Below are 17,343 nucleotides of genomic sequence, written 5' to 3' on the forward strand. Positions count from 1 at the left end.
ATACGGTATGCTTATTGCTGGTCTGGTTTAGGTGGTTTGCTGTCTAGTTCATACACACACAACACACATTTTAACAGATTTAGAAAGATTTTATTTTCACAAACAAAAAAGCAAAACAACATTATTAAATCATCTGATGGGTAAAAACTGTTTACGTGTTTTGACAGTTACTTTTTCCCGTTTCTTTTAGAAACGCTACTTGCACAGCACTCGTCAAAAACTAAATTGGGATAAGGTCACCAATGCACGGTGACGTTTACATCTCACACTACTGGAGAGCGGCGCTGCAACGGGTCAGTAAAAAGGAGTGATGCTGCCGCCTGACAGGAAGTTGGAATCCTTAGTAGTTTTCTGGTGTTGCTGGGCAGAAGTTTTGAGTCAATATGAAACGGAGAGTTTGGGTTTCGGACAGTCTTTGTAGCGTGTGTCCGTCTCAGCTTTTGGGCTGACGGAGGAGGCCACGGATCCTGCGAACCAGGGCCTGGATGAAGGTGTAGCGGGACCGGACCTGGCTGTACAAACCCTCCACCTCCAGCAGCTTCCTCTGCAGAGCCTCTCCGAAGCCTGCGGCCATGTCGCTCTTCAGCTTCATTCGCACAAACAGAAGAAACGAGAGGAATCAGGAGAAGTGTAGGTGGGTGGACACACACAGACACACAAAGACACACACACAGTGTAAAAGGCATTTAACCCTTTCTTACCAGGTCTAAGTCTTGTTGGCTGACTCTGGAGAGGCCGAGGCCACGACCTGCACTTGCCTGCAACCCACCAAACGAGTCTAAAGAACATAGAAGATTAAATTAATTAAATGCATGAAGCTAAATTGACTCTTTTCAGCATGTAGAGACGAGTAACAATAGCTTTGCAGCCGAGTGGCCTGCTGAACATATTCTCTCACCGTCTGTGAGGCGAGATCTGTACAAACTGGCTCCAGGCATCAGGGAGTCTTTGGGGTCAGTGGGAGAACAATGCAACAGGTAATACTCCAGGTGGCGCCACAACACAAACAAACACGTTTCGATAACATCTGAGGAAGAGGTCGGTCAAGGCATTTCAAGACAACCCATGATGTGGCATTAAATATAAAACACTGATGGACTGAACACACTACGACTGTGCCTTAAAGGCCGTAGGATACAGGAGCACAGGGACAGCAGCTTGGCTCTGTTGTTGATGAGCTGGACCAGCCGTCTCTTGGCCAGCAAGCTCCTCTGGACTGAGGAGATTTTCTCCACCCCTCCTGGGCCCGACACCAGGCCTTGACACAACTGCAGAGGACGTGGCGTGGTTAGAACCGAGGACAACGCATGGTGGAGCCAAAAGGGTGCGGGGAATAAAGAAGTTACTTTTTATTTATACCGTTGTTTACCTCCACTTTTAAAGTTTACCCAACATGCGCAGCAGTGAGTGAATAGTCTGAGCGCTCCGTCATTACCTCCTTCAGCTCGTCGGGAGGCAGCTGATCCAGGGTCTGCAGCTTGCCCAGGCTTTGTCTGTGACTCTGGTGGAACCGGAAGAAATCCGCCGCGGTGTTCTTCAGCAAGTAGAGGACCAGACCCAGGCTGGGGACCCGGGAGTAGGCCATGGATGGCAGAGTGGACGACAGGTCTGAAAGCAAGAAGAGCTGCCATTAGTCTCTGAGTGGGAGAACTGAGGAGTGCTGCTGGAAATAAAAAGCTCATTTGTGGTAAAAGCTCAAACAAATTAATATCATCAGCTATCAGACTCCAAGAAAAAGACATCTTAAAAAAAATAATAAGAGCCAATTCACAGACGGTAGAGGACTAAAACTGTAAGTGTTAATGTATTCTTGTTCACTCAGTACACAGCTGCATGAGTTCACGCCCTCCTCCTCCTTCCTCCTCCCTCCTTCCTTCCTCATCCCTCCTCCTCCTCCTCCTCACTGACCTGTGCGTCCTCCGTCTCGGCCAGCTGGCTCGCTGCCCGATGGGCTGAAGAGGCAGATGCTGAACTGGGCCTGGGCCGAGTTCTGCAGCAGCAGGGTTTGGCAGTACTCCATGATGTTCGCACACACCTGGGTACAGAGGACAGCAGCGCTCAGGTCAGACAATGCCGTACTGATGAATAATCATGGTGACGCATCCAAGACACGACACGCATCGTCTCAGGGACATTTTGTTATCTCCTTCTCCTCCCCGTCCATTTTACTCTTGGAATATGCCAACGGTGTACGTGGTACCTTTTCACTTCTTATATTACAAGGAGACAAGCTCACATAAACTACACTGCTAAAGGAATAGCAACATATCCAGTGTTCCCAGGCACCACCACCCTCATCATACGTCTCCTACTACGTCACTTCGAAGACTTTGTTTCCGACCTGTTGCATGGACACCTCCATCTCCTCTCGTCTTTCTGCCGAGTCCCCAGGCGCAGCGATCTCGGCCTGCTTCAGCAACCTCTCCCGCTCGCTGCCCGCCAGACGGCCGAGCAGCGACAGACAGAGACGCTGGACGAGGAAGAGACGCGTTAGAAACTGTGCAACTCACACATTGGAATGGGTGTGCGTCAACAAGGAGACAACAATAAATAAAAACACATTAATACGACACATAATAACAAGGAAGGCAGCGGTCTAACCTGAAATCTGTTGATGTGTCCCTGGAACTCCATGAGAGCCACGCTGTTGACCTCCCCACCCGTCTCAAGGGCACCTGAGAGACCAAGCAGGACATGAACATCTCTGAATGGGAACACGTGGCTGGAGCAATGGAAATAGATAAATAAATACAATAAATAGCAAAGTAAAGAGCGACTGCAGTTTGTACCTGGCAAAGCAGTCTTACTGATGATGCCAGTGAGCAAAGAGAGCTCCTGCAGAGCTCCCATGCTGAGCTCCTGACAGCGCAGCAGGGACTGAATGGTGTCGGCATGCACTATCAGCCACTGGAGGACCTACACACACACACACACACACAGACACACAAATTAGAAAGTTAGGCTTTGTGTGCAATGATTATGAAACAGTTTGTAATTTTCACAAACGCATGAAACTCATTTTTAGATCCAAGATGTACTCATTTTCAAATGAGCATTGACCCCAACAAGGTCCACAGTGTTAGTACCGACATATACAGCATTTATTACCAAATGAAATCATCATCATCAACATAATTAAAATTTAAAAAATAGCCATCGCCATATAAATAGTTACGTGCTTACCTGTGCCGCCCCCTGCTGGTGATTAATTGTTGTCGAGGTCAAGATCACCTGAAAGAGCCTCAGGGTTGGGAGGAGAATTTGCCTGTAGCGGTCCATTGGGCTCGGGATGAAGCCCGACGGGTCCCTCATCAGCCTGTGGACCAGCAGTGAAGAGACACATATTTAGGCAAGGCTAATAATAGACACCTTAAGAAGAGTAAAGCAAAATAGATTATTTAAAGTACTTCTTAACCCTTGTGTTGCCTTCGGGTCAATTTGACCCGATTCAATGTTTCACCCTCCTGTCGCCTTCGGGTCAATATGACCCGATTCAATGTTTAACCCTCCTGTTACCTTTATATTTACTAACATATTTTACCCTTGAGGTCAATATGACCCCAGCTATTAAAATCTCCAGAAAATTATTAGAATTAATATTGTTTTCCAAGTTTAAGTGTGAGGTACTTTATGTTTGTTTGTTGACTCCCGAAAGAACACCGACATTAAACATTGAATCGGGTCAAATTGACCCGAAGGCGACAGGAGGGTTAAATATTGAATCGGGTCAAAATGACCCGAAGGCAACACAAGGGTTAAAGATAGGAAATACAAACCAAACATATAATATACATTATTCTTTACATTCATTTGGTAGAAATCAGGTCTGAGTGGAAGAAACTGACTTACTCCAGAGGACATTTTATCCAATTTTAAAAACCTTTCATCAATAACAATTCATTTTTATGATAATAAGAACACACTTGGAAGTTACTCCGTCACCTCTTTCCTTCCATACCTGTGTGCATCGATGTCAGGCACCATGTCAAACACCTGACACTCAATCAGCTGGGCCACCAGCCCACAGCGCAGCAGCTCCACGGCTCCCTGACCCGTCTTCGCCACACGAGTCAGCAGAGCCTGAGGACACACAGCAAAGTGTGTACCGTCAGCATCCTGTATTCAGAGGCTTCAGACTTTAGAACTAAACAAGAATACGTGCACATGTGCTCACCATCTTGCTCTCGTAGATGTAAAGGGGTTTGAGTAGTGGTGGCTGAGGCGTGAGCAGGCTCTGCAGGGCCACATCATCCTGCCTCAGGCTCTCCACCAGCGACCGCAGGTAGCCGCTGTTGCAGACGTAAACCAGCCACTGATTCTGGCGATCTATGGAAAGGATCCGGTCCAACACGGCCAGAGCCAACATCTGGCAGACGGGAGAGGAGACAAGGAAAGCACCGAGAGTAAAACAAAGAACAGTGTTGGGTAATCAAAAGATATATAAAGAGGAGTTACTTCTCTTAGCTATTCAGACTGAATTTATATTAGAAATATTTATCCTCTCAACAGAACTTTTCAATTCCATGTCAATTTGAGTAAAAATTATTTTAAAACTTACTACATACACCATATTACCATCATGTCAGTCTGAGGTAGGGGAGGTCAATATGACCTACAATTATATAACATTGTATTTTTAGGGGCGTTTACATTTTTCTTCACCCCTTTTCTTCATAGCCAAAGTGAGGGTATTATACTTGAGAGCCAATATAACTTTTTTCCCATCTTATCCCACATGAAGAAAGAAAAACCCAGTGTCGATGCCGTTGGACTAGTACTGTACAAAAGGCTGTGGGTGCTTCGTCTCGAGATTCAGGGTGTCAACTATTTTTTCTCAGCTTTTTTTGTGCTGGAACATCAAAGAACAGAACATGACACGGGGGACGCAGAGTAACGACATGACGCATGTTGTATGAACCTCATAGTTTGGCTCTTACCCTGCTGATTTCATGGCCGTCACAGGCGTCCCGACACACCACCTCCATGAGAGCCTTGCCGTAGCTCTCGATGATGGCGAGGTTCTCTCTCTGCAGTTTGGAGAAGCCGTCTTCAGGGGCTGTGAGACGCTCCCACATTGCATTCCCCGCTGCAGAGGGAGATTTTCTCAGATGACTAAACAACGTGTGTACATTGTCCCTTTAACATAACACCAGATAAAGGACTCATCTGTGTGATTGGGCTCTACAGCTACAGATAACTACTGGAAATGTACATTTGTGAAATAACAAGAGGTCCATATCATAAATAATATGGCCTAATAATATATTTTCCAGACGGTCTGAATGAATGTTTCTGTGTTGTACCTGTCTGCAGAGTGTCTGGCTCTTCAGGTTTCTGGGCGATTTGAAGGTAGTACAGCAGGGAGCCATACAAGTGAGCACGCAGACGCTGGTATCCACCTCCTTAAAGTGTAAAAGATGATGTTATATAATCTAACCTCACAAAGGCTCATCAGGGCAACCATGTGAGAAATGTGGGTTCATGTCATCACTAACCAGTACAAAGGATGAAGTCCAGCAGCTTCCGCAGAATCAGGTGCAGGGCTGAGTTGGCGATGGAGGCGAAGCCAGAGGATGCTTCTAGTCCCGCCCCCTGCTGCTGCTCCGACAGGACGGATTGGCTGAGGTGGGCTGTGAGAGTGAAGACTGCCCCGGCAACAATGGGCATCAGTTCTCCTGCAGCATCTTCAGACAACACCTGGGCAACGCACGGCAACATTTACATCGAGTTGGTTTCACAATCCGGAGATCTGAGCTAATCTTCATTTTAGCTTTTACAGGAATTAAAAATGCTTCAGGGTTTTTTTCCTACTTTGATTAATTTCCTACACTGAATAGAATACAGGCAATGACACCCTTGAAGATGTTGCTTATTAGGAGTACAGTGTGATTCAAATGGCACCTCGCCAAACCTTTTTTAAATAACTGCATCTTAAGTACAATAACAAATGTTATTTTTATATTTTTCCCGCACCAATTTCCCCCCAAATGTGACAAACCTCCCCACTGACCTTATCATGCAGGTCGAGCAGCAAGTCCCTGATGATGAGCTGCCGGTCATCGGCAGGTATGAGATCAGCAGGGCAGGCGGTCAGCAGCGTCTCTACCAGGCTCCTCCAGGACCGCAGCGCGTGGCGCTTTGCACTCAAACTCCGACGGACACGATTGCGCTCCACCACCTGCTGCAGGATGGAGTTCACCTCCTAGAAGGACACACACAGGGACACATCGGAGGGAATTCACCTCCAAGAGATTGACTGCATCAGTGATGGGGAAATGCTGGAGTGCTTTCAATCTGCGTTGGTCAAAGCGAGTCGGTGTTTATTTTAACTGGAAGTTGGAAACGTTACCACAGCTGATGGCTTCTCTGGTTATTTTGGACTCACAACATGCTGCTAAATTACACAGAAAAGCACAGAGTCCTATTATTGGTTGTTAACTAACCTCCATCAACAGGGGCCTCTGTCCAATGGCTGCCATTCCCTGCAGTGCGTTCACCTCAGCAACCAGCACTCGATGTAGCAACTGTAAGAAAGTGGAACAAAATATGACACATCAGCAGAAGATCAAAAACAGACTAAATAGTTGAAAGGCAGATGGGAAGTTTACGTGTTCGACATGGAAACCCACCTTCACGTTGCACACGGTGTGTCCTTGCTCATTGACGTGCTCGCAGTTGGAGATCACCTGCTCGATCTGAGTGCGCTCAAAGAAGTCCAGCTGCAGCAGCTCAGGCATATCCTGACTGAAATCGATGGCGTCCAGCACACTCAGCAACTTCCTGCGCACTGATGGCATCAAACAAGGACAAGATGAGAACATCTGGTGGAATTCTCACAGAACAAGAGGCTTAAATAAATGGCATCTAGAATAAATGACTCGAGTATGAAGATCCCCTAAATGTTGACTGGACATCGGTTTGATTTCATGTTTACGACGGCGGTGCAAACCTTTAGAAACGTTGTCAAAGTGCAGGAACCCGCTGACTGATCTGGTTTCTTCTTCCATTCCTGATTCCCCATTAGCTAAAAAGATAAATGAAGAGGTTCAACACATGAATGAGCGGTCATGTGATTGAGAGTGTGAGTGTGCATTTGAGGGTGTGTGACCATTACTTAAATCATACGTATATTTATCATCAGAGTTTGTATTCTTTTTAAAATATTTTAGAACAATACAAATTAAAGGGCAAGAATTACTAGTGAATCAATTTAAATGTGCCCTTCGAAATGACTCGACGACATACCTGTGTGTTGAGCGTGTGGCTGGTCGTCCAACAGGAGGCTGACCAGGTGTTGTGTATGTGAGCGCTGGCGGTTCAGTGAGGTCACTCTCAGCTCAATGGCAGCCGTCTTCATGAGCCAAGACATCTGAGAGAGGGCGGCGATCTGATTACCTGAGAAGAGCGGACCGTAGAATCCCATCAATGGAAAGAAGTCACTGTATTTCATAAACACACAGCCACATTTAAACGGAGACATACTGTACAAAACATTGTAATATTTCTTTAGCCTTTCAGCAGAAAAACAAAACAACCAGTAATTTATATTAAGGTTCTGCATCTCCTGCCTCTTTGTTTAAGGGTTTTATTCACCACATGCCTAATGTTTTTGTTATTATATATTCATCTTAGGACCAATGGGGTCAGCCGGGATCCTGCACTCACCAGGCAGGATGAAGGGGAGGTGCTGCAGGTGAGAGAACAGGAAGTCCTGGCTAGTCCTCAAATAGCGCATAGTAGGTCCTGATGTGTCTGGGCAGGCACACAGCTGGTAGATAACCTGAGAGACGTGCAAACAAGGAAACAAATCAGCACACACACACGTTTTGTGGATACTTTCAACCTACGAGGCATAAAATGCAAGTTGTAGTGAGAAGAGGAAGACGTTGTACCTGGTAGCAGAGCTCAGCCATGTGTGGTGCCTGCTGTGTGAGTACAGGTCCTGATCTCTTCTCTGTGCCTCTCTGCAGCAGACTCAGGATGGCGTGCAGGCAGCTCCGTGGACACCCCAACACACCTGGAACGCAATAATTCATCGCCAACAGAAAGATTACACTCCGGTCATCTGATCCTGTCCATCCAAACCAGAACCAGACATATTGCTGGAATCCAATGCCAACAGCTAAGGCTGTGGTCTGACCTGGGTCCTGGAGGTTGGTGGAGGACACAGGCTTCTTGACTTCGAAGCCCAAAAGATACAAAGCCAGATTCGGTGCCTTCAGCTCCAAGGAGGTGATGAGCAGGTTCAGCATATGGATCTGAGTCTCATGTCGGATTCTTGCAATCTTCTTTTGTTGGTCCGAGTCTGGAGGTTAGGGGGTAATAAAGTAGGTGAGAGGGACAAGATATAAACCAAATGCAAAAGATTAAACAGTGTTCAGACTGATTCATTTTTTATTTTTTTACAAACAAGACTCGTCTCTCACCATCTCCGTCCTCTGTTCCCTCCTCCGCCTCTTCGCTGTCCAGACACTCCACGAAGCCCGCCATAAGCTTTTCACTCACAGACTAAAAGACAGACAAAGAAATGTCTCAACTTCAAACACGACACCAGTTTACAGGGAATATCACGGCAACAGAAGCACCTCAGTGAATCAAGTAAAACAGAAAACGACACTGGGATACTGAAACAAAAAATGGCAGTGTTTTTGATTCACTTAATACTAGTGCTGTGAAAAATAACGCGTTAACTCAGTTAATCCAATTACAGGTTTAACTAGTTTTTTTTTTTTTACGCATTTAACGCATGCGCAGAATGAGCTTCCAATCCGTCTGTTGTTTGTCGTTGGGACGAAAAAAAAAGTCACTTGCAAAATGAGCTTCCAATACACCACTTCAATCTGAACTCTGTCCGCTCTCATGCAGACGGTCTGTTCATCGGTAATGATCCTTCCGCAGGTTCACCTACGGAAACCTTGTTACGACTTTTACTTCCTGTAGATCAGGGTCTCAACACGTCGATCGCGACCTGCCAGTCGATCGCGGCGTAGTGTCGGTAGATCGCATGACATTAAAAAGATTGGCCTGCCCCTGACATGTTCTCTATAGCACGTCTTTGTTCTTTTATTAAACTAAACGTCTGTTGTTGATCGTATCTCCACAGCAGCATGTCATCTCTGTCTCTACGCGTTGCGTTAACACTTATCGATCTCCGTCTGGCGCGCCACAGAGCTCCGTGCGCGCGCATCGGGACCGAGCAAAAAAAGGTCACTTGTCAATCTGTCCACCTTTAGATTGTATCATGGTGGAGTTAATGGTTGACAAACAAGAGACAAATGCTCTGTTTAACCCTAACCCTGTTACCTTTACATTTACTAACATATTTTACCTCGGGTCAATTTGACCCCAGCAATTAAAACCTCCAGAAAATTATTAGAATTAATATTGTTTCCCAAGTTTAAGTGTGAGGTACTTTATGTTTGTTTGTTGACTACCTAAATAGCCCTTTAAATAAATAAAAAAGTTGATATTTCTGATATGTTTGAGACAGTGAAAAACAGCCTGGGGTCAAATTGACCCCAAAGAACACCGACATTAAACATTGAATGGGGTCAAATTGACCCGAAAGGCAACAGGAGGGTTAAACATTCTGTTTAGGATGATGTATTAATGTTCCATATGGAAGAAAACTGCTAAATAACTGCTGAGTTGCAGCACCATTGTATAGAAGAATGTATAAATGTATATATCCGTCTTTTGTCATAAATCTCTATGTTCTCACAAAATATACCGAGAATATCGGTAATATGTGATTAATCATGATTAATCCACAAAAACCTGTGATTAACCCGATTAAAAATTTTAATCGTTTCACAGCCCTACTTAATACATTTTGGGTTTATTTAATCAACATGGAAGGCTCTATATAAAAAGTAGATCTCATTAAAGATGTAATAAAAAAGATATAAAGCTACTGTACTACATTTTGGTTTTCTTGTTCTTTTGCTTAATGCTCATAATTTGGCGAAATATCGTCAATCTCTGAGGGAAATCTTTTATTTTCATTTGGTAAGAGTTGAGAGTTGTATACCTGGTCGTGTGTGAAATCTCCCACGAGCCTCGTCTGAATGTTCGGGTATTTGGCGATACGACGCAGGATCTTTGCACTCTGGAAAGCAGCCTCTGGGTTGGAGCTGCTGTGGTACAGATACCTGCAAGGACGAGCGTAGGGCGCCATTAATTTACACTACTTTTTCATTAATATATTCTACAATTACTTGTGATGAGGGTTTTATAAAATGTCCTCTCTATTACAGGAAGAAGGTAAACGAGAACAATACCACAGTTAGAAGTCAAACCTGGATGCCCTTACCTGGCAATATTGACAATGTGATCTGCCCTTCGAGTTTGAGGACTGACCCCCTGGAGGAGCTGCTCCAAAGGGGAAACCAGCATGGAGGCCTGGCTCTCTCTGAGGAAGTCCATGAACACCACCTCCTTCTGCAGAGCCAAATCCAGCAAGCACAGGCAGTGCAGCACCGCCGACTCCAAGTGCTTCTTACCTGTAGGGGAAGAGTGAGGGAGCACGTTGTCAGAACAAACACACACACACACAAACACACACAGGCGATCTAATCTTTCCCCGACAGCGGCTGCAGATGTTCTCTCACCAGGGAAGGGTGCATAGGTGTCCAGCTGGCGTACACCCTCCTCCAGCAGGCTGAGGCAGAGTGCCAGCATGGGCGAGTCGTTGAGCAGGTGGAACATGACGCTGTGGCCCGGGGGCTTGTGGGCCGCGACCTGCTCGCCCTGCAGCTCCACCATCTCCTGGACAAAGTCTGACGGCTGGGGCTCGTAGTCCCGCAGCAGCTTGTGGAACACCTCCAGGACGGCATCAGCAACCTCCCACTGAGAGGCGGCACGAATGGAAAAAAAATAGAAAAACAAATGAACAGATGCATGTGTAGTTTTTAAATGAATACATGCACCCTCCAGCTACACTTCTTCGCCCTGTAGGATACGGGAGAGCACTGCACAGCACCGTACCTTCTCAGCTGGATGGCGATAAGCTCTGGTGGGGAAGGGGAGGAACACAGAGTCCCGCAAGAAGTTCAGGTAGGGCTGAAAGCCTGGCACGCGTATCCCCGCCCCCAAGTTAGTGGGCAGGCTGCTCTCGACCAATGTGCTGATCAGATGACAGAAGGCTCGAGTCAGGGGATACTCCTCAGAGCTCGACTCGATCTCGTTCAGCTCCACCTGTGAGCCGAAAAACAAACAAAAAAGTCAGAGGGTCAGCCACTGAAATGTGCATCTACTAACAGTTTATACAACTGTTAAACAGCAAATATTCACTTTAATGAGAGGTTAAAGTCAAGTCTCAGTTTTTATCTTTAAATGTTACTTTGCTATATTCAGTTTTAATTCAGTAAAAAGTGAATCCCTTCCAGTCAGCATTGTTTTGCATCAATACAACATATTTGAGTCCCTTTGGGGATCCGTTAAAATGATATCTTAAAGCGAACCAATTTAAAATGATCATAATAATATATGGCTATATCAAAAGCCTCCCTGAAAAATGGGTTGTATGAGTAATCAGTATGAAATTAATTAACCACAAACATCTCACCTCAATTCCAGCTGCCTGCCTCTGTCCTGGGGCTCGCACTGTCTGAAGGATCTGTGGTAAAGAAACATCAAGTTACAAAACTAAAAATCACAGGCAACTTTAAAACACTGTCTTAACACGATGAATACAGAACACGCCCACAGCTTGGGAAAACTTGACAACCACTCAGATAATATGACAGACAAATGGCATAGAAGTCTAAATAAGATCATTTCACAGACTCAATCCTGCGCTTGGTAAAGATGACAAAGTTCCAGTAATTGTGTTTATACTTGGCAGACGTTTCTTCTTCTAAAACCGTGTATTCTTTCAGGTGTTCTACTCATGAGCTAAAGGCTAACCTGTGTGTACTCCAGCGACTGCCAGAGTGAGGCAGCGATCTCTGGGGACTTCCCAAAGGCTGCCAGGCAGCGCAGGAGCTCGGCCTTCAGGACGGGAGGAACGCTGCACTGCAGCAACCCCAACATCACGACTACTGGGGTCCACTGGGGATGCTCACACAACGCCAGGCGAGCATTTTCACTCTAGAAAAAATTAAATCATCATACAAAACACACACAAGTTGGATAAGAGCATCTCAGTAACCTGAGTGTTAGCGTTTCTTAGACACAAGGCGAGTATTTAAGTCCACATAATGTGAGCACATAAAGAAATACGCCCCTCCTACAACTAGTTCTGTACCCATGTTATGATGGTGGTGAGCAACTGCAAAAACGAGGTGAGTCCTTCCAGCTCTCTTTGGGTGATGCCCCTTAGTGATGGGTGGCGGTACTGTGATGCGTCTGGATTGGAAAAGTCACGCCGCAGGTTCTCATGGTAGAGCATAAGGGAATGAAAGAAATGTTCCCAAGACACCGGGCTGCCTGACACTCCCTGGATGTTGTCACCTGCAAATATTAAACAGCAGGTTAATTGCCATTCATTTGGATATTTATTAAACTAAAGCTGCAGGCTTTTAGAGTCACATAATCACCTACATTTAAAGTTAAATTACTTAGGATTTGAATTGGTCGATATGTATATTGCATGTAATACCACAAAAATAGTCACTATTATAAAAGGCACTAATTCCCAAACATCAAATTAAATTGTCCTTGCCAGGAATCCAAACTGCATATCAAATCTTCAACAGTTTAATAAATTATTATTTCAATCCCAGACAACCAATGTATAAAGTCTTTGTCATGATAACAACCATCTGCTCTTACTGTGTGTGGCTCCGTTGGTTTTAAGCAGGCTGAAGGAGTAGTGGGCACACTGAGTACCACTGGCGAGGCCTTTCAGCATACGGAGATAGGCGACATAGAGGGTGGAGGGGAGGAGGTCTCCCATCTGACGCACAAACTTGGACAGAACCACCTACAATAAAGCATAAGAAAAGAGGAAAAAATGTTCAACAGAAAGTCAGAAAAATACTTTTAAAACTTTACCTTTTTACAGATGACAATCCTTGGTGTGAGGAGAAATATATATTTTTGAGCAATAAGTTTCCAGAAAATGCAGCTCCCACCTGTTTATGTGGAGGCCTTTGCAGCGCCATGCCAAGGTAAGATCCCTGCAGCGAGGTGTGATGGAGAGACTCTGTGGGACACCAGAACTCCAGACCCAACTCCAGCCCAAATGAGTCCTTACTGTAAAACTCTCCTATCTGGAAAGACAAAGCAGTAAGTTACAGACGCACAGGACAGGACACTGCTCATTGTCCTTACACACTTTTGCTACTGTTTTTTAATGTTGCTCATCAAGAACATTATGCTGATTCTCTTCCTGCTTGGTACCTCCATTTTGAAGAACATCATCAGTTCATCTCTTAACATGTGAAAGGTGATGTTGCTGATGTTTCTAAGTGTATGCGTTTTCAAAAAACACTGACGAGGGTCATGAGGTGGTCCAAGTCCTTGCGTAACGATGATGGAAGCTCGCTGTCCATCTGTAGGGACATGTGCACCAGACGGGCATCCTCATCAGCGCGGTTACGAAGCTGTTTCACCTACAAATACAGCAAAGATGTTATGAAACAATGTATTCAACATGCAAAACAACAACCTGACAAGATAACACGACAACATGAAGGCCACACAAGTCAAAGTGTTGGTGGTGTACATCTGCGGCGTCTCTCACCTTCATTGGCATGAGTGCCAGGAAGTCTGTGATGAGTGAATGGAGGCGGCGGATGTAAAACTCTTCCTGGCCAAAACTCTCACATCCCAGGATGCCCTGCTTCATAAACAGGAAGACATCTCCCAGGAGAGCCTGGTCGGCCAGCGCCTCGTCTGCCTCCGTGAACTCGACCAGTGCTGCGCATCACACACAAACAAATTGTACTTTTAAATGGCTACTATCTTTGAGAACTCATTCAAAAGGTTTTCTTCAAACATGCCAATAAATATATTTTATGCATATTCAAGAAAAAGAAAAAAAACACCTTACCACATCCCTGTGGTAGCTGAGAAAGGACCCTCAGAGACAGAGCCCAGGCCAGACGGCACACAGCCTGCAGACCTGAGAGCTTCCACGGCGGGCCCTCCACCAGACGGCTGTGTACTGCATCCACATAATGCTTGTTGGTCAGCAGCGGCAGTGACTGGATCAGATCTAGAGGAACACAGAGACAATCATCACCAGCTGTAGAAGACAATTACTGAAACTAAAAGCAACAAGTAGTACGTTTAAGTGAATTTGACAAGCAATTTAGATACAAATCAAATTACACACATGTGTATTGAACATGTTCTCACCGTCTCTATCTTCTGTTCCCTGTTCTATGAAGCTGACATCCAAGCAGTAGAGCAGTGCCATGACCAGAGCCAGGTTCACGCTGTCCAATGTGCCGTCAGCCTGAGCCGTCACCGTCTCCAGGTGGCTGATAAGAGCCAGGGTGTCATCTTCAGACAAAGGTGACTGGCAGGTCCATGAGAACAGGCTGTCTGCCAGGGCCTGTCGGCATTCTTTAATGAGGTCAGAGACCTTGGGACAAGAGAGGGAGTTAAATCTTGTCCATATTTCCCCTCCCTTTATTCTTCTGCTCCATACTTCTTCAAATAATATTGAACATATTATATATTATCTCCGTTTCAAATCAACACAAAAAAGATTTGCTCCCACCTCTTTCCTGTGCTTCTCATTGCCCAAGCCGCGCTCCTTCTGCAGTCGCTCAAACTCCCGCGTCTCATTTATCTCCGACACTAAGGTGAGGATGCGTTTGGTGAGACCCTGGGTCATTAGTTCATCTGTAAAGCGCGTCGTCAAAGCCACCAGCTCCCCACTGAATACAAATAAATAAAAAACAGTACAGGTCAATAACAAGTAACTTGGGTATTGAAGGGGGAGAAAACAAGACAATTACATGCTCATCGTGTGTAGCATTACATGCACATGTGATTGCTTGTATGTGCTACTGTGTAGATAGCATTATTACCTCAGGTCCATGGTGAAAGTCTTGCCATGGCGTGACTGGATGAGTGTGCGCAGGGAGTTGGCCAAACAGAGCTTTCCATCCCAGTAAAGCAGCACAGCTACTAGACCTCGTGTCAGACCTGGAAAATGTGGCTGCTGTTGCTCACCTGGAAACAGATGAATACATTGTGTGAAACTTCAACGTCTTTGACTTAAAGTCATGCAAAGCTTTGCCTCCAAATCATTTATTTGGTCAATACAAACCAAAAACAAAATTGTCAAAAACTAATGTGAATGCTGTTTATATAAGACAAAATACCACATAATACACACACACACCAAATTTACTACATAACTTCCTTTTTAACTTTGCTTCTAAGTATTTTTCTTAAGTCCACTTTACCTGCCAACAGAAGCTCCAAAGCTGCTAACTCTCCAATATCAAACAAATCGCTGAGGATGAAGGCCTCTGAGAGAAGCTGCTCTGGAAGGAGCCGTGACCCCTGCTGACCTTGGATGGCGATGCCCTCTGTGCTGGCTTTACGCACATTCTCTCTCTGCTCAGCACTCTTTGGCTGATAATTAAGAGAAGACCAGATTCAGTTAACATTAGAGCCTCAAGACACACTGTAGATCAAAATGAGTCTGTCTGCAGCCATGAAGTGGCAGGATAAACAGGCAGAATGCTAGTGGAACACAGCAACTCACCGGGTTCCTATAGAGTGAGAGAAAGTGTGGTTTGTGTTTCTTCAGCTGCAAGTCGAGGAGGTGGATGCTCTCTGTCTGTCTCCTCAACACCGCCCCGTCCACCGTCTCCCACAACTCCTTCAGCGGCCCCCACAGACTGGCTCCTGGGTGGGAAAATGGGTTTCCAAAGGTCTTGTGTCAGCACACATGTACAGAGCTGATTCTCACAGTTCTATTGTGGTAGTTTCTTATAACCAAACTTGGCTTTGGATGACTTTATGCATTTTGAGCATCTCATATATGACACATGGCCGATTCAGCACTCAAATTTGATTCTCGCAATAAAATATTTTTTCCGAGAATGTGAATTATTGTTGATACAATCTGTAATATGTGATATAAATGACTGACAGGACAGGATGGGGCTGAGCCTGTGAGTACTTCTTGGTGTTGACATTTTAAACCTCTTAAAGACTGCAACAATGAGTAGTGTAAATCATACAGATGCTGGTGTATAAACACCAAACAGACTTATAAGACTGATACAAAATTGACATGCGATTAATTTAATTTAATCAGTTTTCAATCAGAGTTTTACCTGTTGTACATTAAGCCTCATGAATTATACTTTGAGTAAATAGGTTTTGTATAACAACCACCTAGAATTCCTACTAAGGCAACCAGGTGTGTATTGACCAACTGACACTGCCTCATTGCCCACTGACAAGTGTGTTGTAAACCAGTCTGGACGTTAGCTTAACTGTTGTACACACACACGTGTGTGTAAGTTGGGCGTGACGCAACTGTAGAAGCCAAGCAGTGAGTCAAGTGAGCCGAGCCAGAGATGTCAATAATGTCTTTCCTGGTTCCAAGTCAGATTGTTTCACTTTTGCTTGCAATGAACGTGAAGTAATCTCGTCTGCTGACCCATTTGCCAGGACAGTGAGTCATATTACCGAAGGACATTTATTATACTGTGAAAACAGGTTAACGTTAACCGTGTAACGGTGTGACGTTAACTCCGTTTACCCACCGATTCGTTATTAAACCAACATTAGCAAAACTAACTAACTCGTAAGCTATGCTAATTTAGCTTAGCAGTCTGCAATTTGGTGATCCATCACCATGTGGTCAAAACATGATGCGCGACCACACTGGCGCTAAAAGGAGAATATACACATAGTCGATTGTGAAGGAACAATCATAAGCCACTGCTGGGAATGAAAACAATTAAGCTACTTAATGAAATAAATATAGTTCATACCCGAATTTACCGCCATCTGCGCCGCCATGATACACTGGGAAATTTGGACGGGAGGAGGATCTTGATTGTGCCGGTGTGAAATTTAAAATGATTAATTCTGGAAAAACATTTTAATTCTATTTTCTAAGTTAAAATTCGCCCGTTTCATTTAAATGTAAATATTAGATAATTATGTCAGTAAAATATTTTAAACATTGCCAACATACTGTATAATCCTTTCAGGCGAGGTCCTCGGACCGTAGTAACCGTCTATCCGGACGGGAATTGTAGTTCACTAATGCCGATTGACTCAAGTAGTAATTTAATTGAAATTCACAGAGTTTAATTAATTCTGTTTCGGTTTTTGAATATTATTTTCTCTGACATTTTTATACAGCTGTACATGGTGACGCTTTAATGAAGCATTACACGTAGCAACATTGGTTCCGCC

The 17,343-nt window shown here is 44.8% G+C and overlaps 1 protein-coding gene across 1 annotated transcript; it reads right to left on the reverse strand.

Annotated features, from left to right (window-relative positions):
• Nucleotides 1–68: 68 nt before the first annotated feature.
• Nucleotides 69–16,952, reverse strand: nup205 (nucleoporin 205). The gene is made up of 42 exons (XM_056415756.1): nt 16,914–16,952; nt 15,671–15,813; nt 15,366–15,537; nt 14,985–15,129; nt 14,672–14,831; nt 14,305–14,533; nt 13,997–14,161; nt 13,688–13,863; nt 13,440–13,556; nt 13,077–13,214; nt 12,775–12,925; nt 12,248–12,453; nt 11,908–12,090; nt 11,567–11,617; nt 10,987–11,196; nt 10,611–10,848; nt 10,313–10,502; nt 10,031–10,151; nt 8,427–8,508; nt 8,141–8,305; nt 7,893–8,017; nt 7,666–7,780; nt 7,246–7,395; nt 6,950–7,024; nt 6,630–6,787; nt 6,444–6,524; nt 6,011–6,202; nt 5,496–5,697; nt 5,304–5,402; nt 4,938–5,086; nt 4,175–4,366; nt 3,959–4,080; nt 3,184–3,316; nt 2,790–2,916; nt 2,602–2,675; nt 2,342–2,470; nt 1,909–2,035; nt 1,436–1,608; nt 1,139–1,268; nt 899–1,027; nt 702–778; nt 69–586 (listed from the first exon to the last, which is right to left on the reverse strand). Exons 1-42 carry the CDS (start codon nt 16,939–16,941, stop codon nt 434–436), a joined length of 5,982 nt encoding a protein of 1,993 aa, XP_056271731.1. The 5' UTR covers nt 16,942–16,952; the 3' UTR covers nt 69–433.
• Nucleotides 16,953–17,343: the final 391 nt, after the last annotated feature.

This window comes from Pseudoliparis swirei, chromosome 6, assembly GCF_029220125.1.
Source record: "Pseudoliparis swirei isolate HS2019 ecotype Mariana Trench chromosome 6, NWPU_hadal_v1, whole genome shotgun sequence".
Lineage (NCBI taxonomy): Eukaryota > Metazoa > Chordata > Actinopteri > Perciformes > Liparidae > Pseudoliparis > Pseudoliparis swirei.

Coding starts and splice junctions, on each gene's coding strand:
- nup205 (XM_056415756.1), bottom strand. CDS start 16,941: ATGGCGGCGCAGATGGCGGTAAATTCGG. Junction 7,781..7,892: donor TGGCTGAGCTCTGCTACCAG/GTACAACGTCTT, acceptor CACGTCTCTCAG/GTTATCTACCAGCTGTGTGC. Junction 6,788..6,949: donor CTTTGACAACGTTTCTAAAG/GTTTGCACCGCC, acceptor TGATGCCATCAG/TGCGCAGGAAGTTGCTGAGT.